Source organism: Leuresthes tenuis, unplaced genomic scaffold (genome assembly GCF_036924035.1).
Source record: "Leuresthes tenuis unplaced genomic scaffold, fLeuTen1.0.hap1 SCAF_23, whole genome shotgun sequence".
NCBI classification, from domain to species: Eukaryota; Metazoa; Chordata; class Actinopteri; order Atheriniformes; family Atherinopsidae; genus Leuresthes; species Leuresthes tenuis.
In genome coordinates this window covers 21,938,096-21,965,302 of record NW_027325377.1, presented here as the reverse complement: position 1 = coordinate 21,965,302, position 27,207 = coordinate 21,938,096, and the positions used below count along the sequence as shown (strand labels likewise).

At 41.5% G+C, this 27,207-nt stretch overlaps 1 protein-coding gene across 3 annotated transcripts; it reads left to right on the top strand.

Annotated features, from left to right (window-relative positions):
* The first annotated feature begins 2,347 nt into the window (after window positions 1-2,347).
* znf800b (zinc finger protein 800b) lies at window positions 2,348-27,207 on the top strand. Of its 3 annotated transcripts, XM_072377272.1 has the most exons (12): window positions 2,348-2,511; window positions 11,637-11,741; window positions 15,531-15,864; window positions 18,248-18,343; window positions 19,690-19,833; window positions 21,527-21,701; window positions 21,854-22,043; window positions 22,152-22,314; window positions 22,590-22,954; window positions 23,092-24,240; window positions 24,533-24,644; window positions 24,979-27,207. In XM_072377272.1, the coding sequence occupies exons 2-11, from the start codon at window positions 11,685-11,687 to the stop codon at window positions 24,632-24,634; spliced, it is 2,775 nt and encodes a 924-aa protein (XP_072233373.1). In that variant the 5' UTR covers window positions 2,348-2,511; window positions 11,637-11,684; the 3' UTR covers window positions 24,635-24,644; window positions 24,979-27,207. The 3 variants fall into 3 exon arrangements, with proteins under 3 accessions (XP_072233373.1, XP_072233374.1, XP_072233372.1); XM_072377273.1 differs by lacking the exon at window positions 11,637-11,741; XM_072377271.1 differs by lacking the exons at window positions 2,348-2,511; window positions 11,637-11,741 and adding an exon at window positions 14,017-14,254.

Genomic DNA, 27,207 nt, shown 5'->3' with positions numbered 1-27,207 from the left:
TGTCATTCCCTGTCTTACTGAGAAAACTGTGCATCCTTGTTTCTCTATGACTAGTAAAGCACACAGACACATTCACTGTTATTATATGTAATGTCTGAGCCAGCTGGTGCCAATTAGCTTAACTACTCTTTTCTTTCTCATTAACAGCCAGCTAGCCAACTAATATAGGTTAGTAGTTGTAAAATCTAATTCAAATGATAATTAACTCATGATTAATTAGTTGTTGTTGTTTTTTTCTTATTTACCATGACATAAATGTCACTGTTACACAGTTCAGAAGAAGTGTTGACGCAAGCAAATATTTGTTTTCAGCAGTCTGGAATAGAGGTAAGAATATGCTATTTTGGAAAATTTGCTATTTTTTAAAACAGTTTTGTCTGTAGTTGCTGTAGCTTTTTCTTTCAGGAGTATTATTAGGCTCTATTTAAAGAATATCTACAACTTAAGAACCACTTCTTAAGATAAAACATTCATGCTAGCATCACTATTTCAAGGGTCCAGCAGTTAAGCTAACTAGCTTGGAGACATGACACACAAAGATGAATTAATTCCAAAGAAAATACTATTCAGTTAGAATAGCATAAAACCATTGGAAATATTCACAGTTTGCTATCAAAGGAAAAAAAGGTGAAGTAAAGTTGTTTTGAGGGTACAAGAAGTGAGGCCTAACACTTATTCAACATTATTTATTAAGCTAACACTACTTTTGCTAATGCTAAATTAACTGAGCTAAGCTAAGGTTCAGAAGAGCTAGCAAGTGACTTAATTTGCACAAGAATGATGCTTATTTATTGATATTTACATTAATTTGTGACATGATAAGTAACTTTTTTAAAAAATCTTTGTTGACAGAACTATATGATCACACTGAGAATCTTATCAAGATACTGCATAACCCAAAAGTCAACAGGTGAGCCAGATCCATGGGCGGATCATGGGACAACAAACCTCTGGGCAGAGACTTGTAAAAGTCCCCCATTCTTCCCATTTATGGTCTTTTTCGTGGTTACCACATGTCTCTCTGTCTTTGGTTTTCTGTCTAACTCTGTCCATGTTGTGTCTTTATGGGTTCACTGTTAATCATTTTTTAGTCGGTTCTACCTCTTTGTGGCATGTTTTTGTATCTATGTGATTGTTTTATTTATCGCGTTGTGCTTGTTTTTCTTGTCTTTTAGTTTAATTTACAACTTTTCGCAATGTTTCGCATCTTTGTGGTCAACTTACGTGATTCTCTGTTTACGCATGAGCTCCAGTGCAGTCATTTGTATCTCAGTGTTGTAGTTTTAATCGCTTGAATTCTTGATTTCTTGAAGAAGTTGTTTATGTGTTTTACGATAATTTAGTCCCTTTCCTATCATTTTTTCATCTCCTCGCAGTAGTTATCATCTCTTTGTAGGCATTTTTCCCTTTCTGTACCATTTGTATTTTATTAGTTTGAGTTCAATTTATGTTCCTTAACAGTTGTTTTAGTCATTTTGCATCTCTCTGCCGTTGCTTTCTAAGAAAATTTTGTCTAGGTAGTTTGATTGACTTTCAAAAAATATATATATAAACAATAATGGTAAATAAAAGCTTGGAACCTGGGGACAATGCACCCTTGGGGCCCCAGCTGGGTTGCCCCATTAAGTAAGCCTCCCATGCCCTGATAAAACAATCACAGCAACTATGAGAGATTAGTTTATCATAACGTTTTGTTCAGGGGGAACAAAGAGGGACTTCAAGTTAAAATGAGAGTAAAAAAATACTTTTAATTATGTTTTTTTTTTTTTAAACTATTTTCATAAACAAACGTCTCGTGCACAGTTCAGGAAGTGATGTTCTAGTTAAAAATCACAAATTTCTCATGATGGTTTTAAACAAAGAAAATTAAATATTCATATGTGTGGCTATGCTGAAATCCATTTGTAAATCCTCTGTTGGATAATACTAAAATAAAGATATTTTATTGGTAAATGTCTAAACGTAATTTTGGCCACAAATCTGACCACTCTCATTTTGGTCTCCTAAACGTTAATCTCCTGATTGACTCGACATTTAATTAAACTGGTGATATAAAGTATTTCTTCTGTTGGATCAACTTCTGGTAGGGTGTAACCTCCACCGCTTTACTTTGCGTTTGCGTCGAGGACTCTCGTGGAGAGCTGAGAAGGTTGCGCGTTTTGGGCTATAAATCAGCCCCACAAGCGTGGATGCAGTGAAAAGCAGGGTCATTTATTGAACTTTTTCGAATTAAAATTGATCAAATTCTTTCTTTTTCCCTCAGCGTCGCCCCGAATCATCGGCATTTCCAGGTGAAACTGGACGTAAAGGGTGCACCTTTGCGCAGAGACTGGTTTAATGCTGAGTGGCTCCTCTGGGTGCACAAAGACAGCGGCTCGCAGAGGAACTTGTTCAGAGTGAACCGGGGACGCTGGGAGGCGAAATAAACAATCTCCGGAGTCGAAGTAGCGACGACCGCGCAGTTTTATCCCTTGAATCGCATTATACCGCCACCCATTTCAGAAATACAAGGTAAGGATCTGTTTAAAATACATTTCAGCGGAACTGGAGAGCTACGGAGCGGGTTAAACCTCCTTCGCTCTGGCTTTCCGAGCATGGTTGTTTTTGCAGAAAATGGCGTCATCGCCCTCTTGTTTCTGCCTGGCCGCGGAGGGGAGAGGAATAGTTTCAGAGACTTGTAGCAGCCTTTACACGTAGCGTTTACTTCCTCAAAGGTAAAAGTCGCTTACAGCGACGTCTTTCATTCAATAGCAAACTGTCAAAATAAGAGATAGTTGGTGATTTCGCTCGGTAGAAGGACGCGCAAAGATGGAAGGGTCACCGGTCCTGTGCGCCAAGCTGCTTCTTGGAAAAGGTGGCACGGAGCCGCAAAACGCAGCGTTTTACATTCTTAAATTTAGCGTTCTGACCGGCTAAAGGCCAACCCAAAAGACCGCGGGTGAATGGGTGTTATTGCTATAATGCTGATGGACGTATTTATGGTCGTGCTGTACCGTGTCTTTGTGTGTATTTTATTCGGGTTAGCTCGTTTTTACGCCGCACTCCCCTACCATGCTGCAATCGCTATGAGGGGCCTCTCTTTTTAAGGCTTGAAAGATATGTTTTATACTTGGCTTTCCCCCTGATCAAATAAAGCTGCTCCTTTGTTGTCGAAAATAGTGGTGTTTTTATCCCGACAATATAACCGTGTAAAAAGAGATTTTCGGGGATAATGGGGGCGATGCAAATCGTGCCATGAGAGAGGAGACTGCCCTGCGCTCTGGTTCGCTGCTTGCCAGACGAGGACAGCCTGAATGAGATAAAAAATAAAAGTCTCTTGGACGAATCACACAGTTTGAACAAAACTGGGGAAGTCCGGCGCTGCGCAATGATTGTGCTGTTGCTTTGCGCAGAGAACAGTGGCAGCTGCTGTAACCGCCGCCACCATTTCGCCGCGATATTATATTGTGTGTGGTTGGCCAACCTTTTGTAAATAGTTGGGGACACTTGGATAAAAGAGCACAATAGTATTCATGCGGGCCCTTTATGGCCTGTGAATGTGGTCCTAAGTCCCACTCCGGCTGTCCTGTCTCTCTCCGTCAGCTACGTGCATGCGTCCTAGCTCTGGCCACCACACATCCACCATAGCGAGGCCACTGGGTTCCCTGTGCATACGCTCTGCTTGGTTCCTCCTGTGGCCAAAAGTCGACGACTGATCGGCTGCAGAGTTTAATGGTGCAGGCCATCACGCTCAGATTGAAACTACCACGAAACATCATCCACGGAGATTGCACATCGCTCGCTCAGTGCACATTTTTATTAAGTTTTCCGAGTTATGCAACCGCATCCCCGTAGAGCGAACTGCTCGTCCGCCTCTATTTACTCGTCACCCACCATCGGATGGATATTTTTGCGTGAAATATCCGGTGAATCGGACCCGTCACCGTGACGACGACACTGTATTAGAAAGATATGTCATTTGCAAATCACCCAGTGCCATTTGCGTCACAACCCGCGGCCTCGCACGCCCATGGGGGGCGATGGAGTTGCAAATGGAGACTGTGTGTGTGTGCTGACGCTGCCCCAGCTGAAAGGGAACCAATAGACAAGGACCCAGGCAGAAACAATCGCCGTGCGCTTCCACTCTCAAGTGGTGCACCGACTTTGGATTCCGTATCAACGCGGAAGATCGCTCAGTTTATTCGGGTTGGTTGAGTTTCCATCGCTCTGCCTGTGATGCGTAAGTGGATGCGTGCACACACGGTCTAAACCTGCTTCAGGGCTCGACAGGCCAGTCTGAGAGAAGTATATCCGTCGGGTGCTTCCCTCATGGTGCTCGGTGCATGTGGCTATCGAGGACTCGCTCATCACTGGATAAACATCTTTCCACTGGACCGTAATGATATGACCGTAAAACCTTTATTACCAGCGCAAAGAGTAAGCTTGGATTACGATTCTGACAGTGGATATGAACTGGATTGTTTATTGTTTGTTACACCCACGACGCGCCACGCTTTTCTGGTTTGGAGACGAACGGGGCTGTTTTTTCTCTTTTTTTGACTCAGGAAGGGTTTTTGTTGCCGCTGCGCTTTTGGGTACCGCGCATGGTTTCATCCAACAGCCCTCAGACGAGTGAAAAAGTCCTGAAATTCTCAGTTGCAGTTTCTGACAGCACGGAAACCATTTCTCGTGCTATCTTTTGCGGAAAAGGGGATTTATATTTGATTGTCAAAAACTTTAGCCTCAAGTTCGGAAGTAAAAGTTATTTGGCGTCAAAAGACTGAAATGTGAAGCAACTCGAATTGCAGCATCAGTCATACCAAAATAAATTATGTATTTTAGTAAATCATAATTGATATTTTTACCCACATATGACCGATGTAGTTAAGCCCAAAACATTCTTGCTTGTACTATATTTATAGAGAAGTGTCTCCATTCTGTAGCTTTTACTACCAGATTTAGTGTGTCAAGAAGTTAAGGGTGTATCCAAATAAATAGATCATCACCTGCAGCGTGCACAGAGCTGGACACCTGATTTGATGACATATAGGATTTCCCAATTACTGCTCATCTTTGTTTGATTTTGTTTTTTCACTGTTTGGTTATCTGACTGAGAGCTTTGCATTGCATGCAGGACACAAACACTGGCAGGACATGCCCCACTGGAGGTTATAACACAGCACATTAATGACTTTTGACACAGCAGAGGTGGGTAGTTAAACTCTCTTCATGAGCTTAAAAGTTACTCGGATATATAAATAGGGATAGAAGAATTAAAATGAAACGGCCGGGGGGAAAACTCCTTGTTTATTCTTATATATAAGATATTCATCTTTTGACCCCCTCAGATCTAAGGCTGCCCAGCTCTCTTCCTTATATTACAGGTATGATTGTTTTTATCAGAGTGGATGCTTATGGCAACAGTTCTGTGATGTCACTGTATGATTCAGTTGGTTTAATAATGTGGTGCCGTGTTCAGTCACTGAGTCAGCTTGTCAAACCAATGTGAAAGTTAATCCAGTCAACAAACCTGTTAACCTGTCAGTCACACAACCAGTCAGTAAGGCAAATGGAAACACAGGTGGGGAAACCTCCATCACCCAAGGTAACGAGAAAGTCAGCATCTCCTCCTCAATAAGTAAAGGTCAACTAGTTCTAAAGTAGGGGTTATAGGGTTAGCTGGGTTGTTATTCCTCCGGGGAACCCAGCTTAACTTTAACAGATATCTTGTTGTGTCAGTGGTGAAGGTGAACAGTGTTTTCAGCACAGCTTGACCTGTCAACAAAGACCTATATTTTTTACACAGAGATAGATGTGTCACCGACTTCTTAGATGAACATTTGCTCAAGTCTGCTTTCCCAACGGTGTTAACTCAGTAAGGCTGGGGGGGGATCTCAGGTGACCTGTGTGTGTTTTGGATTTCATGGGTGCTTTTCTTGGCTAATTAATGCTCACCATGTACAGTCGAGTGCTTGTATTAAGTTGTACATTTCAGAGACTTGATATCAAAGACCATACGCTGCGCATTGAACCTGGCCTGAAAATGCCCATTATGCATATCCCATGGCTATATTTATTTAAATCTGTGTCCCTGCTCCTTTCCCACACTGCTGCTGCACCTCTTCGCATTGCTCCAATGTGCTTTGAATCAACACTGCACAATGTACCTTTTAGAAATGATACATTCTTTTTTATTTGAAAACTCCTTTCGTATTCTGCTTGGATTCTCCAGCAGAAGTTTGAGTAATTCTGCTGTTGTGCTTGTTGTTGCTGTTCTGTCACAAAGTGTGTTCTGGCTTGTTTGGGTTATGTAAGTTACAACAGAAGAGAAAGTTGAACTGATTATAGACCTTTATTAGCCCCTGTTTTAGTCCTTTAAACTTTATAGAGCAACACAATCTGAACAGGAACTGAAATTTGACGTACAGGAGACGGATTTCGGGTTACTCACCTCTCAGCAGCTACTTGTCTGTTTTGGGATTAAAACATTACAGGGGAGGATTTTAGAGTTTCCTGCTACAGTGTGCAGTATACTGCAGAATTGTATTGTTTCACATCTGTATCTCATGTCTAATGAGGTCAGTCTCAGGAAGCCAGGTTTTTACTCCTGTTCAGGTAACATACTCTAGATGTGGACATGATGTCGACTTGGTGACACGTTTGTGAGGATGCAAGTTTTATAATGTCAGCTCCTGACAGCAGGTCAATTAGTTGTTTTTTGTTTCGATACAGAGATGAAATTGTGTGAATATCCTTTTTTTAAATTATATTTTGTCTTTACACCGATCAGCCGTAACATTATGACCACCCGCCTAATACTGAGCTGGTTCTCCACATGCCATCGAAAGCGCTCTGACCAGTCATGGCAGGAATAAAAAAAACATCTGACAGTTTGTCTGGTACCGGGATGTCAGCAATAGATGCTGGGGGTGGGCCCTGTGTTATGGAGTGGGGTCTTCCCTCAGATCAGATTAGTATCTGTGGCGCTTAGAGGCTGAATGAACACAGCAGACTCTTGTGTTTTTTTAGTTCCTCCTGAGCAGTCTTTGCCGGGGCTCGCTGCCGGGGAAGGCTGCTGCTGTTGTGCTGTGCTGTTCCTATGTAGGGAGGTGTGACAGGTCCAGAAAAGGTTTGGGTAGGTGGCAGCTGTCAAAGAAACATCCATTTAAGTGCCAGGATGCAGGTGTTCCCTGCAGAACATTGTATTATAAGAAGCAGAACAGCGTTACTTTTCCTGTCTGTGGCTTTAATGTTGTGACTTATCAAGAACCAGGATTCCAAGAGTGCAGACAGCAGAGCATTGACACGACTACAAGACAAGGACCTTATTTTGAAATTCTACCAGCATCAGGCAAAATAAGGCGGAGATAATGTAATGAGCACAACACCTGAGCCGCACCAGTCAGCGATTGTGTGTAGAAAGTGTATTTCTTCAAGCACCGAGGAACTCTGTCACCTGGTCACATCATTGTCAGTACTGTCCTTCGTTTTGTTTCTTCATTTTCTAAAGAGCAGAGAGGGTCAGGCCTCACCTTGACATAGAGGGAAAGTTCTTCGATAAACTTCATCTGTTGTCTCTGAAAGTGAAAATGAGGATCTGTCTTCTAAAAGAAGAGGTGGCTCCGAATGGGAAGCTTGTTGACAAATTGATTTCAGAACCACGGCATTAAACGTATGCTTACAATCAGGCGTATTTTCGAAATACGGAACAATGGATATCGGGTAGCTTGTTTTGCTGGAAGTGGTTATAGAGTAAAGCCACCTTTAGGTGTATCAGAACCGTGGGATACAGATAAAGTGTAATGGAAGGAGGCAGTGAGTTGTATTACATTCTAGGTCAAAAGACAGACTTAATTTCAGAAAATTAGCCATTGGTGATCAGTTCTTAGGCTTGTCAGCCTGAAGATTTTATTTACAAGTCCCTTAAGCATTTCATTCACATCTCACCTGTTCATTACAGCCGGGCTTATCTTTTCCAGCAGTATTGGAGCCTGTGAAATCATTGTTCCAGTGTTTTTCCGATCATCATCAGTTGTTTATCAAGTACTCTTCTTCTGAGGAAGGAAGGAAATGACACCTCCAAACCTTTTTTTCCCCTTTTCATTGATCTTTTGAAGTTGTTCTTTCAGCACTTGCTGAGGAATGAGTCATTTTCTTTCTATTTCCACCGCATAATAGCAAATCCAGGACAAAATCCTTTTTTTCGGGGTTACGTGGGCATGTTTCTCATAATCAAAGCGGAGGTCATCAGCTCTAATTGATGTTAGAATATTCAGCAGTCGTTTATTCCTTTGTTAGTTTGAAATTACATATGTTTGATATCTTCCTGACCTCTAAAGACAGTTCTGTTTTGTTCTGTCCAGTGAAAAGTTGTAAGTGGAGTACAGTTTGGGAGGTTGGAGCGCGGATGCTAATCATCCTCAAACCCAGACACCTTCACTGTCATTACCTGAGTCATAACGGGACTCAATCCTTCATAACCGTGTGTCTGTTGCCATGGAAACGGGAGGGGACCCTCGTGTTAAGTGTGCATATGTGTCATCGGTGTTTTCATGCGATTAAACAAGTTTCTTCGAAAGCTTTGCTTCATATATCTTACACCTTTAAAAAAGTAAAGAGAAAGGCTGTGCGCAGGTGATTGATTCTGTGGTTTTAAAGTCTGGTTTGGCCCAGCAGACTGCTGCATGTCAGGTTTTTATGAAATATCCATCAACAAAGTAATTAGCTTCTGTTGGTCTTGGTTTGGGATTTGCATCCTTCTGGAAACCGTGGTACATTTAAATGAGTCTTCTCCCAAGATAAATTTATTTGTTGATGACTATATGCTGATGCTGTAGATGTGATTGAAGACTAGAGTAGACAAGTTTTTGACCCTTTCTAAAAGCTCCCAAATGCACAGATGCTTTCATTTGCAGTGTTGCATACGAGCATTTGGCTGAAATCACTGATCCACACATTTTCTTTAACAAATTATTCTGATCCTGGATGACAGGGTGCTAGAGTGCATCCCAGCATGCATCAGGTGAAACACTGCCAAACACCTCCAACAGGTCTTCCAGGGCCACAGAGCTAACATGCTAATGCATAATAGGGGGTCAGTTTAATCTTTCTTGAGTTTACAGAGTAGAGTCATCAGCAGAGCCAAGTGTTTTTTCAAGCAATAGAAGGAAAACCGTTCCAAAGTTATGACAACGCGCCATCTACACACTAAAAAACCTGAGGTTTTGTTTCTTTAAGGAGTGAAAGAGGGATAAATCTAGCAGAGCTTGAAATATATTGTCTCCTGGACAGATTACACCAACTTAAATTCTTATACTTTGAGTAAAGGAACACGACTTTCAAACAAGGTTGTTTCCTGACCTCAGTAGTAAGGAAAGGGGTCATTCTCTCTGTTTAAAGTATCAAATTCCCTTTAAAGTCTGGTGTTATTTTTACTCATTTATAGTAATAATAGAAGCTGTGGATGTGCATTGTGTATTACTATTCTTAATCAAAATATTTTTAGAGCGAATTGTTTGATAATTCAGATTTCTATACAATGAAGTCCTAAGGAGGAAAGTTTGCCTTTTGCTCCAAAATGGTTTAGGGATAACACTAACCGGCCAACAGCAAGTGCCATTTGCTTTAGTGCTTCATTCCACTAGTGATAGATACACTGACATTTTCTTGTCTACTCGTCTTCAACTGAGGCTACACTCGAGCTGTTAAGCAGCTTCATCATTTCAAGTAGCTTCTGTTGTTGAGTTATTGCAAGTGCTTAACTGGTTCTTCATCAGTGCTGACAGTAGGGATTCAGAAAAGAGAGCTTATTAGTGCTTTTCAAAGGTCTGGAAATGTATTTTTTTTTATATAGTTAAGGGAACAAACTGTCCAATTCAAAGTATTAACGCGATACTGATTTGTTATTTTTGTCCTTCAAGTGGCCGCCATTCAGTATAGGTGCCTTTAAGTTCCAAATCACATAAGTGATGAATTATTTTCAACATAGTTGCCTGTTGTCTTTGTTTTTTTTACTTATTTGATTTATTCCTTGGTGTTATTTTCTACAGTCCAGCTGTATCTGTACATAGAGACCGATGTTGTCATGGTAACGCTTTTTTTTTTTGTTAAATGCTTAATATCCTCTGTTCTGGAGACATCACAGAACTACGAAACTTTTCAATTAAAGAAACCGTTTAAATGTATGCTTTGTCTCCCTCTGCTGGAGGTTTTTAAAAACTACAACTCCTTGTGCTTTTTACATTGGCTGTACGGTGGAAATGTTGAGGCTCGTTTCACACACTGACACATATGTAACTGTTGTTTAATGATTTTATTGTAGGCGTAGAACCCAGCTCTGCAGTTGAGTTTAATGAGCTATTAAATCAAAAGTGGTTTAATTTCTGTCAGGTTTGAATAATTTTGAATCCTTCAACATAGTTCCACTCTTTTTTTTCTTCTTAAGCAATTAGTTTATTAGTCACAGTTTTCCTTATAGGTTATCATGAATTCACAAAAATATCTTCCATGTGCACGTGTATTTTGGGCACAGGTTTTTACCACACTGATATGAAGACACCCTGCTTTTTAACAGAAGTTTTAACTTCTATAGTCTAGTTTCCAGTCTTTTCTAAATCTGTGAAATTCAAAGTTTTAGTAGATGGTTTAAGTTTTTGGGTCAAAAAAGAAGCCTTAGACTAGAATGAATTAAGCCACAATCATTTGCAGACACTTTAGTCCAGCATTTGACTCTGTGAGTGTTTAAAGCTTATTAACTAGCAAAATAGGAGCAAATATGCCACTTTGCTAACTGTAGTTAGAACTACTGTTTGTTGTTGTTTGTTGTGGCTAAATCTAGCACATGTTCATGTCGAGTCCACAAGGCTCAGAACATAGAGCAGTTTTAACTTAAAAGGCCACTAGAGGGCAGCAGCAAATGTTATTTCAGCTCTATGTTTTCAGTTAAACTTATGATCACAATGTTACTCATGAAATTAGGTGACAACTCACGGCACGTTTCCCATCTCAGAGGAGAATAAGTTTATGTATGTCCATTTGCAGCGATGCAGGGAGGAGAGTTCAGAGTTTTAAATGTATACAGCGATCGTGCACCTTGACCAGTGATTGTAGTGATTGCAATAAGAAGAGCAGTTGAATTTGCACTGTGAGAAACCATTCTTATGTCCTTAAAATATTGTGGTTTCAAAGCACTCAACAGCCAGTAACACACACAATGCTGTAATATTTGTTGTGTTTTCAAATCCTCGCTTTCACAAGAAATACTGCCAAAGAAATAAGTTGTGGGTGTGGATGTTGGCAGCTTGAATTTTAGTTATTGATCCATCTGCTCATGTAGTTTACCAGCTCTGTGAATGATTTTATTCATAAACAACTGCACTGCTTTCTACCATGATGATTTAAAAAGAGTGTCACATGCTTATCATTTTGACAGAAAGTTCTTTCAGGTTGTAAATAACATTTCCTGTGCTGTTATGGGTGTGTTTTTGCTGCATATTACTCGCCAACACGTTGTGACACAGAAACAGGAGTCATTTCTCACTCGCTTATACATTAAACAAAAGTAATTACATTACATTTTCTAGAAGTACATCCAGCTAAAGTGGTGTTTCATTCAGTGCCGTACTTGGCTCATGCAGAGTCTTGTTGCATGGTTACAGGTGTGTGCTGGTAGTGAACATCTGGTGCAGCAGGCCAGTCTTGGCAGCATGGTGAAGGCCCACAAGTCAGCTGGGAGGAAGACCTCTCACTGTCCACGCAGACAGGTACTTGAAGACAAAAATACCCAGATGTTGTTGTCCAATCCTCCCCCTCCCCTCCACTCCCACACAGACTGATTGTGAATCACATTTCCTGTATTTAAAGACCCTAACCAAACAACTTAACTCTGTCAGTATATATCGCATTAGTTATACCAGTCCAAAGCCATTCAAATATGTGGTACATATCGTGTGTTAAGGCAATATATCAGGTGACCTTGTAGAAGAAAAAGCCACTTTATTGGGAGAAATCCACCTAAATTATAGGAAAGCTGCTGCTGTAAGTTTTCAACACAGGTTTTAAATTAAACTAATTGACTACATTCAATTACTGAGTTTGACCACGAACACATTAAAGTCAACCAGTTGAGGGTTTATTCCACTTCTCCATCTAGAAGTCTTTAGTTTGCTTTGGCCATTTTTTGGCCTTATCATTGCTGTCCCATTTGAATGATATCATGTTTTGATGTGCTCACCTGTGTCTGGGCATATTGAATGCTCCTGCTTTCTGTCAGCAATGAAATCATCAATAAAAAACAGCTTGTGAGATATACCTGCCCATGGATGCCTTGGAGCTAACACAGGGTTCAGTGTCTTGCCCGAGGATACTTTGACATGGGGAATTATTTCACTGACCTGTTGCCAATTAACCTTATCAGTGGCAGCATGTTCCTCCCGGTGGCTGTACTTTACAGTTAGTAAGATCAATGCCTTGTATATGCTTAACACTTCAGTAGCTCTGCAATGCAGCATGTAAAACAACCTTTCTTGCAAACTTATGAAGAAAAATGTGGGCATGCTACTTCTTCCCATGTGTTTCCCATCCTTGATTGGCTGCTTTATATGCACTGCTGAATTAGATTCAGAAATGACGCAGCATTGTATGCTTTTGATCTGATGAGGAATCAATTCTGTGTACAGGGAAGCTAAGCAATGATGAATTTGATGAACACCAGAACTTCAGATGTTTGTGGAAAAGCCAATTCTAGTCAAATCAGACAAAAAAACAAACTTTTTTTGTACTACTTGGATAGTGCTCAGTCGGATACGTATTGTTGAAAGTAAGGTCTAAAAACGTCAGTAGCAATCGGGGTGGTAATTTATTCAATCACCCTCTCTTTATTCCTTTTTGCCTTCTCAAGTGAAAACTTCTGTCTTCTCTTTAAAGTTTTCATTGGTGATGATGCTAAATTTGGCTTCCAATTTGTCGCTTCTGATTCAACAGTCAAGGGAAAGAATTGGCCTTTTTCTGCAACTAATCAGAAGCTGAGTGAACTTATTGCATTTAGTTTTAACTCTAGGTGTCCGTGGGACTGCTCACGTTTTTCACTTAAAGATATTCCCACATGGCAGACATGTTGACAACAGCTCACGTTGAAAAATAACGTTGGAGTTCTTGTGTACTCACTGACCTCAATATCAATCAATCAAAACTGACCAGGGCCCCATCAGATACTTTAGACTGAATCAGGACTCACATGGTCACTTCTTTAATAATCAATAACAAGAGAGTTCTTGTACAAGAGTTAAAAAGAGAGGAAAAATATCCACCCTGATATCAGAAATAACGCGCAGCTGCCTGTCTAACATTTAGAAGCGTTCAGTTATGTCTTTGAACAGTATTTATAACAAGTACTGTATCTGTCACTCAGTTCTCTGAAGACTGATGTAAAAACACCCCCTCCTAGTGAAATTGAGTGCATCCTTATGTCGTGTCCATTATTTTTATTTCAAATGTAATGATATATACTCAGGCTAATAATGAAAGTAACTCAGATCATTATCATATGATGTATGTTGTGTGAGTCACAATATGACTGTGGAATACTGGTCATGTTTAATAATCATCAAAATAATTCATACGTACACCCTGCAATCCAAGTTCCCAATTTAGCTTCAGCCTATGGGGAGTGGAAATTCATGGGCAGTCCACCTTCTCTAATCAATCCCTTTTCTTATGCTTTGCGCCCACTTCTTCCCAATGCAAAATGAGTCATGAATAGTTGACTGATTGACTGACTGCCTGAAAGCAAATGCTAGCTGAATGGGGGCTCTACCTGATCTGAATCTGATGTTAAAGTTTCTGCTTTTTGTTAAAGTGACACCATCTTGTTTTTTTCTCTCACGCTAGCTGGCCTGTTGGTTCAGATAAAAATGTTTGTGCTCAGCGGCTGTGATGGTGGCTTAATGTGTGTATCGTGTAAATATGTCAAACTGACAAATGTAACGGGATGTTAATTTGCCTTATGGCCATTTGAATATGTAACGGCTTGCCGTGTGTGTGCATGGGTGGAATGACACAGTTTCCAAGTGGTCCGTTTTATTCTGTGGTAATGTGCTGTAATGTGTCTTAGCTGGAGTCATTTATCCATCTTCAAGGGCAGCAGGGACACAAGGAGTCGCGAGACAGACACAGACAGAGGGAGAAAATGAGGATAAATTGGTGGTTGGGTGGGAGAGGAGTAAAGATTGGGCACTGGGAGCGAAAGGATGTCAACACCACTCATACACTGACAGATGTGTGTATGCACTCTCTGAAAAGTTGATGTGGAGTCACTTATCTGCTCAAGGGTGACTATGTGGGACAAAGTTAATGTTGCCTCACAAATATTCCAGATGCTCTGGAAGCATGACATGAAGCACACCTATCTGTTATGGCCCTTCATTCATACCAGCATTTATCCAGCGATGGACAGCTAATCATTTTATTTCTAATGACTAGTTCATGTTGAACTTATTCCATTATTTACTTTTCTTTGAATAAGTATTAAATGTCAGCACTGTCCTTGTATGGCAGAGTAAACTTTCTGTTTGATCCTTAAATTTCTAAATATAACTCAGAATGTTTGTTTCAGACACCATGTATGGGGCCAAATATAAGACTATCAAGCACTCTGCAGAGGGAATGTACTTACAGTTGGAGGCTATATTTGTGCCAAAGGCAGTTATTGATCTGACCGATGATCAGCCGACACTGCTAACTGAGCAGTCAGCAGTGGCAAATGAGAGGGCAACTGCTCGTATGACCTGGGTGGTAATTTGGGCATGTCATGCATCTACTCATTGGACTGCCTATTATCTCGGCTGTGCATTAGATTGGAGTTTTGAACGAGTAGTACCTCTATGGTGAGAGCCACAGACTGCAGAAACAGCCAGTTAATGGCAGCAGCGTACCACGCAATCTGGCGCTAGAAATGAAGACGAGCTAACACAGCAGCTAATCCGGTTAACTTTGGCATACTGGTAACCAATGTAGTAAACGATTTAGGAAGTTGACAGCCTAGAAATGCTTATCCCCAGCCAAGGCAGTGTCTAATCCAGTGGGTCACCAGCGTAAAGAAGTTAGTTATTAGTTACTCAGGTACCAGTGCCAGCTTGTAATTGGTCAGATCAGTCGCTGCCCTCGGCTGGAATATAGCCTCCTCCTACATGTATATGACCTCTACTGAGAGCGTAATGGTCTTATACTTTGCCCCTTTTACTGCACCATATTATATATGTGTGTATATATATATATATATATATATATATATATATATATATATAAAATAGGAACATTTACTTTGCTTAGTAGTAGTAGTGTCAAAAAACTATCATCTGCAATCTCAGTTGCAGACCAAAATTGCTGCTATATCCAACACCCTCTTAATCAACCCAAAAGCAACGGTTATTTGATTTCAAGCAATAAATCACATTATACAAATGGTGGCTTTGGTAATAACTATGTGTTTGGTTTTTACTCAATTTTATTTATTCATTTTGTAATTGCTGTTATCACTGGTTTTTGCCTCACAGAGTGGTGGTCAGACAGAGATGGAGGAAGGCCCACTCCATTTGGACACCAAACATCCGCCACAGGCACAGCCCAGAGAAGGAGATCAAATCCATGTTGAGACCTCTGCTACAGCTGGGCTGTCGTCAGAGAGCTTGGATCAGGTGGAGACTCTGATGGACGCCCAGGAACAGACAGATTCTGCTAACCAGCCCCAAGCCAAACCCCTGTGGAAGCCCATTCCCCCTCTGTTACCTGAGAGCCAAAGGGGCACCGCCACTGACATGAGGGACCAGAGCTGCCAGACTGAGGAGAAGTTTCAGCAGACCACTGCCTGCAACCACGGTCATAACACAGGTGTGTGTTTTTTTTTTTTTTAAACCTCTTCATGTTTTTTTGCTTTGATTCATCCATCCTCAGCCTGAAATTGTTTATCAGCCTCCCGTGGAGCTCCACAGCCAGAGCACTGGAGTATAGCTACTTGTGTGTTCAAAAATAAAACTGAATGGTTTGTTCCCACTGAGAAATTGACCGCTCAAAAGAGGAGGCGCTTTTTGAAGGTGTGCACCATGCTCAGTCCAGGTTGTCAAATGTTTCTGACAGTCAGGAGTTTCTGAAACTCCTGCATTGACTCAGATAGTGTCACAAGGATTGTATTAACTCAACAGACCCGGGTTGCTCTTAGAAGTCCAGAGAAATATATAGTTTTCCATCTTAAGAGTCAAGTCCAAACTCTGACAGTTTAGCTTTGAACACTAATGTTGATCCTAATCTGACCCAAAACTGAGCCACATTGTGCTCTCTCTTCTAGTTTGTTGTCCTGCAAAAATCCCAGGTGTCCTGAAGTGTTTATGGTTTGACAAAAGTTACAGTTATGATAATGTGACTTTTGTTTTAGCCGTCCTCTTTCTCCTGGACTTTAAAAAAAAATTCTGTATGTATCTCACATATAACTCTGCTGCTGTGGGTTGATATCAAATGCTTCTGCTTAAGCAACACTTGCAGCGCTCTTGGTAAAAGTGAGTGTAGTTGATCTTTTACTCTCCTGCGAGGGGGGTCAGGGGTCATGGGGGTTGCTGACCTGTAGTGCTGAGACTATAGCAGCTTGTACAATGAGTTGTGGGGGGATGGTGATGAGGAAAATGTTCCTATTTCTCTGTATGTGGCTACTGTTTTTATCCCTTTTGACTGTTAGCCATTTTTACCGCTTACAGATAACAGATGTGCATATTAAGTGTATTTACTCATCGTACAGTTAATTTGTGAGTCCGATGTGGGTGAGACCAGCATTGGACTCATGAATGAACTGCGTCTAACCCTGAGATGGGGGTCATGAGGGAGAGCTGGCTGGCACAGGCCGACCCGGCTTCAAGCTGCGTCAGTCTGCAGGTTATTACCAGCTCAACTCATGCAAACACGCTGGCCATATCGCACAGCTTCATGTACCCATACTACATATGAGGGCCCGTGCCAAGATCATTCAAGATGAACTTCACTGATATCTGGCCCGGTCACCTGACCAGAGTTAACTCTATCTTGGAAAAATAACAAAAGTCTGTAAATATGTCAGACTAAAACCATTTTTGTGGGTTAACAGAAGCACAGCATCATGTTCTCATTGACAACTGTGCCTCATGACTCAATACAAATTGTTTTGTTGGCTGCAATTTCTGTGCCTGCCTCAAAATCAACAAACATTGGGCATTTGTTGCCGCTGGAAACACTGGCAGGGCTTTGTATTTGTAGTTACGAAACGCCTTTCTGCTGCTTCAGACACAATGTTTTCCACCATTTACATCAGTGTCAGACGTACTTGAGGTGGTTCAGGATCTGTGGTGGGGTTTGTTTGACAGTTTAATTGTTCTGCAGCTGTCAAGATGATATTGATTTTTAAAAAAGTAACACATGCATTAATATATTCTCTCACTACCTGTTTTTATAGAGCAAGTAGCACAAGAAGAGTAGTTTGTTGTCCATCTTGCAGACATAGTCAGCTTTTATCAATAATGCAGGAACCAAAGCCCCACCCCTGCTGTTTTGTACTTAAACTAAAGGAAAAATAAAGCTATAAGTGAAACCAATAAGTGAAAATAATTCATTCTAAGCTCATCACAACTTACAGAAATCCAAAAACAAGAGAAGGAAAATGTGACTGGCTCACAGTATTCTTGTTTAAATTGCTACCATCATCAGGCATGACTCGTCCCCTCGAGTGAATCAGACAAAAAAGCTTCTCTAATACACATCAATAAATGCCTTCCAGGTCATATTGCTGTTTTGAAAGATTAAGTGGCATTGTGCTGGCTCTGACCAGCTTTGGACAGAAAGGAAGGGAAAGAAAAATGTCATCACAGGCTTCTGTTCTGCACTGCAGGTTTTCTGTCAGTCTCTCTTGTGACTGAGAACCACAGAGAGATTATCTTTGTAAAGATTGTTTTCATTTTTTCATGTCAGCATCTGGTACTGTCGGTCTGTTGTGATACTGATCTCAGAAGGAAAATGTACAGTCGATGATGTGCATGCACATAAATGGTGTACGTGTTTTTATCACGTGTGATGTGTCTGAAGGAGGGCAATGAGGTCACAATCGACCCCTATCCTGTACAGACCCGTTTGTGTGTGCTCTTGTTTTTAGCAGCTTCCCAGACTTTCGAGGCGATGCTGTATTTCTCAGACTGTCGTACTCGGATGTAATTACAAACAGACTTTGATATAATGCTGTCTCTCTCCCTCTGTCTAGGTCTCTGTGCGGAGCCTGGTGATCCTCCTCTGCTCCAGCAGCCTCTGCAGACATCCAAGTCAGGGATTCAGCAGATAATTGAATGCTTCAGATCTGGTTTGTGTCTCTGTGTTTTCTTGCTGTCTCTTACTCCTTTTGTCTATCATCTTATTTCTTGATTTCTGCCTTCTGTTTAAATATGTGTCTTCTGTATTTATTCTGTATTGAGTGCTATTGCAACTCAAACCCATGAATTGTGGCAGTAGATTTTCATATAAGAAGGACACAGTTCTGTGGTTGTTGATGAGATTTATGGTTCATGAGAAGTTGAGGGTTTAAGGTAATCCACTTTGAGCCTAAAGCTACTACAAATGATCTTTTTCATTATGCATTGATTGATCTATCTATCCATTCATCCCTTTTTGTACTGGTTCTCTGGGTGCAACAGTCTTAGCAGATGATGATCCCCTCCCCTCTCCTCATCCATCACACACACACCAAGGCATCCCCAAGCCAAACAGAACCTTTCCACCTTGTCTTAAGAATTTGGAATATTCTAACCTATAAAATCTAAATCATGCATTTGCTGTACAGTCAACAGTCAAATCCCACTTAGAAACACTTAAGACAAGGAAAGCCAACAAATTTCTACAAAGCTGGAGGTAGAGGATGCTTTCAAGGCCTGTCTGGGCCAACTGGGGTCATTTTGCAAAACCATTCAAATCTTGAATAAAACTATGTTTGCATCTCAGCTAAGCCATTACAAAAACAATACAGACACAATGAAGTAAAGTAGTCTTCAGTGTATGTGTGTTTCTGTGGTTTAAGAACAGTGTTTACTTTGATTGTGCCTAAGATGAGTGTTGGAGTGTATACGTGCATCCACACATTTAGTAAAATATCCACCAGAGCATAACACTTATGCTGCTGCCTGCTATGAACAAGTAAGTGTCATCTGTCTACAACGTCAATATCAACAAATCTGATTAAAATTGAACCACTGAGTCGACACGGTGATGGTAGGTATGGAGAAGGCGATCGTGGTGCAAACGGAGCACTTCAAACAAAGACGAACATAAAATCCTTTAAAAAGCCAAATAGTTATTGATTGGCATTAGGTCCATCTGATATCACTACAAGCCTTCTTTCAGACATTTTTAATGCTTCTTTATGTTTTAATCTAGATATGATATTGGATCTTCTATTCTTCCACTCTACACAGTGCACAGTCAACAGGAAGCTGTGTCTACAGTATTGCAGACTCCTGTTTAACAGCTATAAGACAGAATATATAGATTAATTTCACCTCCATCAGCTTACTCGTCTCAGACAGAGCTCAGTGGAACCTAAAAAACATGCAAAGCCTTCAAGATAAAGGATTTGATGACATTTACATACTATGTTCACGACAAAAACTGTGAAAACAATGATGGTAGTCATGATTGTTTGTCTTTGTGTTGCAGGCACCAGCCAGCTGAAACACATGCTGTTGAGGGAGGTGGACACCATCTTTGAGTGTAAACTGTGTCGCAGTCTGTTCAGAGGCCTGCCCAATCTCATCACACACAAGGAGTACTACTGCCTGTCACGGCTGCCTGAATCTGACGGTCAGTGACACGCCTCATAAGCACCCAGACATGTGTTTAAACACAACATTTATGCATGACTATTTGTAACTCTGGCTCTGCTGTCAAAGCCTTAAAATCAAAGGACAAAAAAAGCTTTAAAACGATCAAACAGCTATATTCTGGTATGCAAATCAGTGGGAGGAACAAGTAAATGGCAAATAAGGTCTGAGTCCAGGGCTTTTGTGAGTGCTGATTACATCAAATAAGACATTTGAAGGGATCCCAGAGGACAAGTGTGATTCCCTGAACAAGGCAGGAGCTAACCTTGACTTCCAATTGGACTCCTTGAGGTTCTCTCTTACTCACACACACACACACACACACACACACACAGAGCCTTTGTCTTCATCATCTAATTTTGTCACTGCAAGGCTCCCTCACTTGCTTCCACGCCATCTGTCTTAGTACTTATTATTCTTCTATCATCTCCTCTGTCTGTGCACTCTTACACATACACCACTATGCTCACAGTTCCATGTTCTATCCATCAATCATGTCTGCTACTGAAAGCACAGTTTTCCTCTTATATTGCCAAGAAAAAAAAAACTGGATCTTTCAGTGTTTTTTTTTTAACTTCTCATTGGTCACAGTGCATGTCCATCCCTCTGTTCTTTTCTGCTTAGAAGAGCAAGGAGACTCCCCATGAGAGGATGAAGCCTGTGAGAAGTATTTTTTCTGACACCATACCCTCTGCTTCCAGTCAAATATATTTTGCTCAGTTCTCTCCACTCTTAATGATAGCTGTTAGAAGAACTTTTCTCATCATAGACTTATCTCAATCTGATCTGATGAAGTTGTCCTCTGCCCCGTTACTTAGTTTTCCTCCACCAAGAGTTCATTACTGGAGGTTCGGTATGATATTGATGAATGACTTAACTGTGGTTTTTTTAAGTGTGTCACTGTGTGGTTACCACAAAGCCTTTTCTTTGAAACGCAAATGTTTCCCCATCTAGCCATGACAGTATGCCTGTACAATGGCATAAAAAACTCTTTGTTGGTAAAAATGTGTGCCAAATCAAATGTGCACAAACCGAAAATGTTTGTCACCCTAAACACAGTCGCACAAAGCGCAGCCACATCCTAACGGCATTAGACTTTCTTTTTTTTTCTTTCCATTTTACCTTCTTGTTCAGTAACACTACAGAAAATTGAAGAGGAGAGGTGACTGGTCCCTGTGAGATTGTGTTGTCTGTTTAGATTTTAATGCTTTTATCTGATGCCTGTGCACAATTTTCAATTGCAAGCAGACTGGTTTGGGTTCAGTGTAAAGGTCAGAGATATTTAGAGAGGGTGCAATGACTGTTTCTGTACAAACATTTTTATTTATTCTAAGGTCAACACAACTTTCCTTTTTTCTCTTTAATTAGCTGATTTGTAACTATTTAGCCTAACTGTTGTATTTAAATGAATGCTAATTTTACATTGTGTGATGATACCTTTTTCTTGTAGGAGTGTTTTCATTTTGGGTCACCTTGTGTTCATGATCTGTTATGCAATATCGATTCTAATTTGTTTAATGGTGTTAAAGTGAGATTACATGGAAGCTGAGGAAACCAGCTGATGTAGTTTCACATTTTTAAACAGACCGTAAAAGTGACATGTAATAGTAGCATTGACCAGAAGCACCTGTGGTATTTTTTTTTACCTAGTGAGGGGTGTTGTTTTCTTTCAGGTTCATCGGGGGATGACAGGCAGAGTATAGCCATGAAGGATCTTTTGGACGCTATATATCCCAAAGTACCGGACTATGTGGTCCGATTAGAGCCCATCCAGACCACCACCAAGGCTGTGTTCCAGTACCTCACCACTGAGGAGGAGATGGCGAGATTTCCATCACACACAACCAGGTCAATCAGCTGATTTATAACCTTTAAAATGTGTCTTATTTTAGTGTAGTCATGGTAACACCATGTCATCTACACAAACACAGCATGTACATGTTCTGGTATAATTTGTCTTGCAGGGCTTACCTTATGTTATGTCTCATTGTCCCTCACAGTGCAAGAGAGAGTCCAGTAGCTTGGGAAGGAGAAGCAGGGGAGGGTGCGGACAACAGCCAGACCAACCAGCAAGGTGGACCAGAAAGCCACAGCAGCCCAGGACACAATCAGGGACCAAGGAGATGGGAGGCTGAGGAGGAGGCTAAAGAGGAGCAGCCACAGCCTGAAGAAGAGGGGTCTAATAGTGGGGTAGGTGACTAAAGCTAAGTGAGAGGTCTCAGATTCAGTATGCAGGGGAAATCACTACATTATTTATGATAGAGAATAAATCGGTTTTCTTTCTCTCATCCCATCCAGGTTGAAGATGTGACTATCTCATGTTGCCTTTGTGGTCAAGACTTCAACTCTCGCCGCAGTATCAGACGTCACTGCCGAAAAATGCACCAGACAAAACTCGAGGAGCTCAGAAAGTTCACAGAGACGCGTACAGTCCCGACGAGCCTGCTCTCCATGGTGAAAGGTAAGGCTTTCTAGTAATCATTGAATGTTATGTAGAAATTGGTCAGGATCATAAACGATCAATTTTAATTGTATCTTAAGATGAACAGAGCTTGTATTTCAACATATAAAAGGACAGAATAGAATTTGTAATAATATGCTCTATTCACTTTTATGGGTTACTGTACAAGAGTTAATTAAACATTCTGTAAAACACCAATATAATTTGCTGAGGTTTTTTGTCTTGTTTTGGTATGTTATACTTTGAAATAATGATTATTCCTGATTGTGCTGTAGGTCGGCCGAGGACTCTCAGCACACCGACTGGAAAGTCCTGCCCAGTGTGCCTCAAAACCTTTGCTACCAAAGCCAACGTACGTCGCCACTTTGACGAGGTGCATCGCGGTCTGCGGAGAGACACCATCACACCCAGCATCGCCTCGCAGCCTGGCCAGCCCTTCTCACTGGAAGTCACACCTCCCAGGAAGAGCAACAACTCTTCTCCAACACGTGGTCACACCTCCAAGTCCACTCCTGTGAACTCTAAAACAACCCCTTCAACCCAAAACCAAGGCAAACCTCAGAGTCCGCTCCCAGCCACTGCACAGACCAACTCAGCCTCGTGTCGCTGCACGCTCTGCAAGAGGAGCTACAGCTCTCAGGTTGGTTTGTGGACTTCTTTTTAAAGTTTTTTTTGTTGTTTTAAAAGTCTCAGGTCCTGGTAACGGACTGAAATGGAGTTCTGAGAGTATATAAGATGTTTTATCAATGTATTTTTTGTGTGTTTTTTTTTTTTCAGCTCATGTTGAAGAGACACATGCGTATAGTTCACAAGATCTACAGCATCAAAAGTAACAGGTCTGCTGCCACACCCACCTCCGCTACCACAGCAACCACTCCAAACAGCTGCAGCACCACTAACTTAGCTCCGAGCAACAATATCCGAGTGAAGGAGGAAACACTAGAGCCCTCAGATGAAGATGATGATGAGGACGTTGACAGTAGTCCTGCCCCGTCTCCAAGTGACAGCACTGGGACACCTAAAGGAGTTTCGCAGAATGCCATGAAGGTGAAGGAGGAGGAGGCCCCGTCAAGCCCAAAGATCACGTCATCCTTACCTTCGTCGACTTCCCGTGGGGGCAACGTGGGCAGTGGCAACATGGCTGCCAAAATGACCAAACTGTCTGTGGGCTTTGACTTCAAGCAGCTCTTTTGCAAACTGTGCAAACGACAGTTCAGCTCTCGTCAGAACTTAACAAAGCACATCGAGCTACACACAGATGGCAACGACATCTTCATTAAGTTCTACCGTTGCCCTCTCTGTCGCTACGAGTCACGCCGCAAACGTGACGTCCTGCGTCATGTGACTGTAGTCCACAAGAAGTCATCAGCATACTTGGCAAAGATCATGCCCAAACTGGAGAGCAGGGCGGTGAAGAGGCTCGCAGAGGTGGTCCTCAACAGCACCAACAAGAGGACGAGTGGCACCATCAAAGAGGAAGTGAACGGACGTCACGCTTCTTCATCCTCCTCCTCCTCTCCCTCACCTCCTGTCACTCGCAAGCAAGAGTGCTCCACAACTGCCCCGACAGCGCCCTCAGCCTCCTCCGCCCCCGCCCCCGCCCCACCTCCTGCCCCTGTCACTCGGAAACAGCAGGAGCTTTCATCGCCAGCCCTCACCCCGTCCCCTCCTGTCACCCGTAAGCAGGAGAGACAGCAGACCCACCAGCACCGCCCCGTCAGCCCCCCGCTGACCCGCCGCAGTGAGAAACACTCACATCAGCGGAACGCCTCTGCCACCACGCCATCCAGCTACCAAACCCCCCACACCCGGCGTCACGATACCCAATCAGAGAGCAGCACGGGGACGTCCTCCACTGAAGTCAGAGTGACAAAGAATTTCTCCCTCCATGCTTGTGACCAGTGTGGGCGGGCCTTTGCCAAGAAGGTACAGATTTTTAATTTCTGGCATCGATATTTCTCTTTCAGAAAAGCCTTTTCTAGTAAGAAATAAGCCCGTCCAGATGACAGAGTAGAAAAGAAAAATTCTCTACCTGGATGTTGAACCAGAGTGAATTTGTTAAGCTGTGTAATAATTCCTTTAGAAATCGGAATTATAAATCCAGTTATTTCTTTTCTGTTATTTCAGGTCATGTAACTTGTGGCTCCTCTTTTCACAGTTGTCTGGAAATACTCTGAAAGCTTGTTCTTAGAGTAAATTAACTTTTCTTTCAATTCAGCTGTATCTGGAGTCTCATAAGCGAAGCCATCGAAATGCAGCGACGGCAGCAGCCAGCAGGAGGAAAGGAGTCAGCACCCGCTCCAAATCCCTGGTCTGGTGAAACACCCAGTGTAAGAGCACAGGAGGGTGAACTCCCCCTCTTCACTCCTACTTATTTCTCATCTGTTGTTTTCTTTTTTTGCTCTGGATTTCTTCTTCTGTTTTTCTTCTCTCCCCCTCCCCCCCGACTGCTGCTGTGTATTCACAAACCTTTGCCATGTGGTGCGTGTTTTTTTTTTTTATTGTAGAGAAATCGGACGCTCTTCTTCCTTTAATTTACCATTCAGCAGATGTTTCCTTGACTCTTCCTGTTGTTCATTTAACTTCTTTCTATTCTTCTCAATAGAAAATGTGTTTGATTTGTTTTCCTCTTCACCGTGTTCTCATTTTCCTCTTTCCTCACAGACCGCTGTGGATGAAGGGCAGCGAACCCCCAACAATGACAAAGCAAATCAAAAAAACTCTGCTGGAAAACTAACAGACGAGTAGAGGAAGCACAGGGAAGAGCTGGAAAGATGAAGGAAAAAACAGAAGGAACAATGCTGTCTCATGAAGGAGTGAAGAGCGAAGGATTTTATTCTCCACAATTTTTGCTTAAGAACCAAAAATATTGTCGGAAACTGACTTTCTTGTGTAGTTTCATGAAGCCAGCCAGCCTGCTGGATGGTGGCGCTGCTATCCACACAGAGACCATAGTGACGAGAAGGCTCACTACTGCTGTATATATATCCGTATTTACTTGTTTGAATATGGATCCATATGCAGATGACTGATTTGTACCGCTTTGCTCCTGATACCCTGCCTTTAGTGAGAGGATGACGATAGTCTGTGGATGTGTGTGTGTGCGTGTGTGTGTATGTATAAATGGGTGTGCATTTCTGTGAATTTCCAAGAGAAAGCTAAATTTGATCCATGCAATCCCCCACAGAATCCCAGGTCAAACTCTGACCTTATTTATTACAGTAGCATCTCAGAGCAGCTTGTTTTCAACCTGATTGGCGAAACTGAAAAGTATTATGTGTACAGCTGGTTGCCTGAAAAAGCGTTTTCATCCTGTACTTTTCCCCTCTCGCCTTCCTTTACCGGTGTTTGGATCAGTGCGCTCTTCTGCTTCTACAGAGAGAAACTACCCGAAGGGTTTAACCTGCAGTTGATTTTTATTTAAAAGCTGAAAGCTCCATGTCTGCCTCAGAAATGAATCTCATCTTTACTTTAACATGTAAATGTTCCCTGTTGATATCGAAAAACAAATGAGTCGCACTCTTCTTCATGCTGCCGCTCTATAGTCTGATTTAGTCAGCTCTACAGTGAGCTCCAGTCTGAATCTCTGTCTGTTGTGGTCAAAAGAAGGAAACTCCAAAGTACATTTTGCAGTTTCCCTGAAAAATGCATGTGTGCTGTTTTCTCACATCTCACTGATGTTCACTGTCTTTTCTGCTCAGACTGGTTGCATGCTTAAACTCTTTCCTTTTCTTTGACTGCTCCATCTCTATGTATAACTGACTTATCGGTCCCAGTAATAGCCTGTCTGTTTGAGAAGCTTAAGTTTTCTTCACCTGAAGGACATTTTTCCTTATCAGGAGTAATGTGTCTGAATGCATGATATTTCAATTCGCAGCAGGTACAGCCATACTGCCTTAGCTTTTAGAAACCAATAACTGGAAGGCTTAATTTTCTGACCACCGTCATCTTGATACATTCTTTCAGAGCCCAGTCACCACACAGTGTTACAATAATATACATCCTTAGTGCCTAAGCAGCAGGTGTATTAGGTTTTAAAGTACACAGACAGTTTAGGTGTCTGCAGATGAGAACAGACAAACATAAACGACATGTTCATCTCAGTAAAATCAGATGGATGTCTGGGAGACAAAACTATTCCATTCTGAAAAGTTTACACAAACCTCTCTGCTCCATTAACAAAGACACAGAAGCTCATTTAGATGAACTTTATTAACTTTTCAATGCTTATTTTGGACTGAATTCTGCATCGGTTCCATTTGACATATGCTTTCATGAATTCAAACGGAAGGAGGTGTGTTTGATAACAGCTCCCGAAGGTAGTCTTTGAAACACTGGTAAGAGTTTGGAGGAAATAATTGAGGAAGACCAAATGTAGAAATGTCTTATTGTTTAAACTGAAAGCCATGAAATGGAACAAAAGCAGAAGAAAGGAAAGACCAAACTTTATTTTTATAATGGAAAATGCTTGTGCAACAAGGTCTTGACTACATGTATTGTATATAATCACTCATCCTGCACAGATGATATAAATAATAGCTATAGTAGTCTCATAGTTATTTACTTGTGTTGGTTGACCTTATGTTTCAAACCTGTCTGACTAGCTTCCACCCTGTCCCTGTTATGCTTGTGTTGTTCCACCATTAGTTCTCTTTGTTTTTATCTTATTCCGGGACATGTTTTTTGTTCAAAAGGGTCAAGACGAGAGCAGGAATCAAACTTCGAGAGGATTTTAGTTTTTTTATTTCTTTCATTCCTGACATTTCCTCCATCGTAAGTTGTAATATGTTAAGCTCACTCTCTAGAGAACTTCAGAAGAGTTAGAGAAGCCTTTCAAATGTGACAAGAATGTTAAAACCCACCCCTTAATAAATATAAACGAACCGCTTCAAA

Coding starts and splice junctions, on each gene's coding strand:
- znf800b (XM_072377271.1), top strand. CDS start 14,165: ATGAGGATAAATTGGTGGTTGGGTGGGAGAGGAGTAAAGATTGGGCAC. Junction 18,344..19,689: donor AATTGAATGCTTCAGATCTG/GTTTGTGTCTCT, acceptor TTTGTGTTGCAG/GCACCAGCCAGCTGAAACAC. Junction 22,955..23,091: donor AGAGGAGCTACAGCTCTCAG/GTTGGTTTGTGG, acceptor TTTTTTTTTCAG/CTCATGTTGAAGAGACACAT.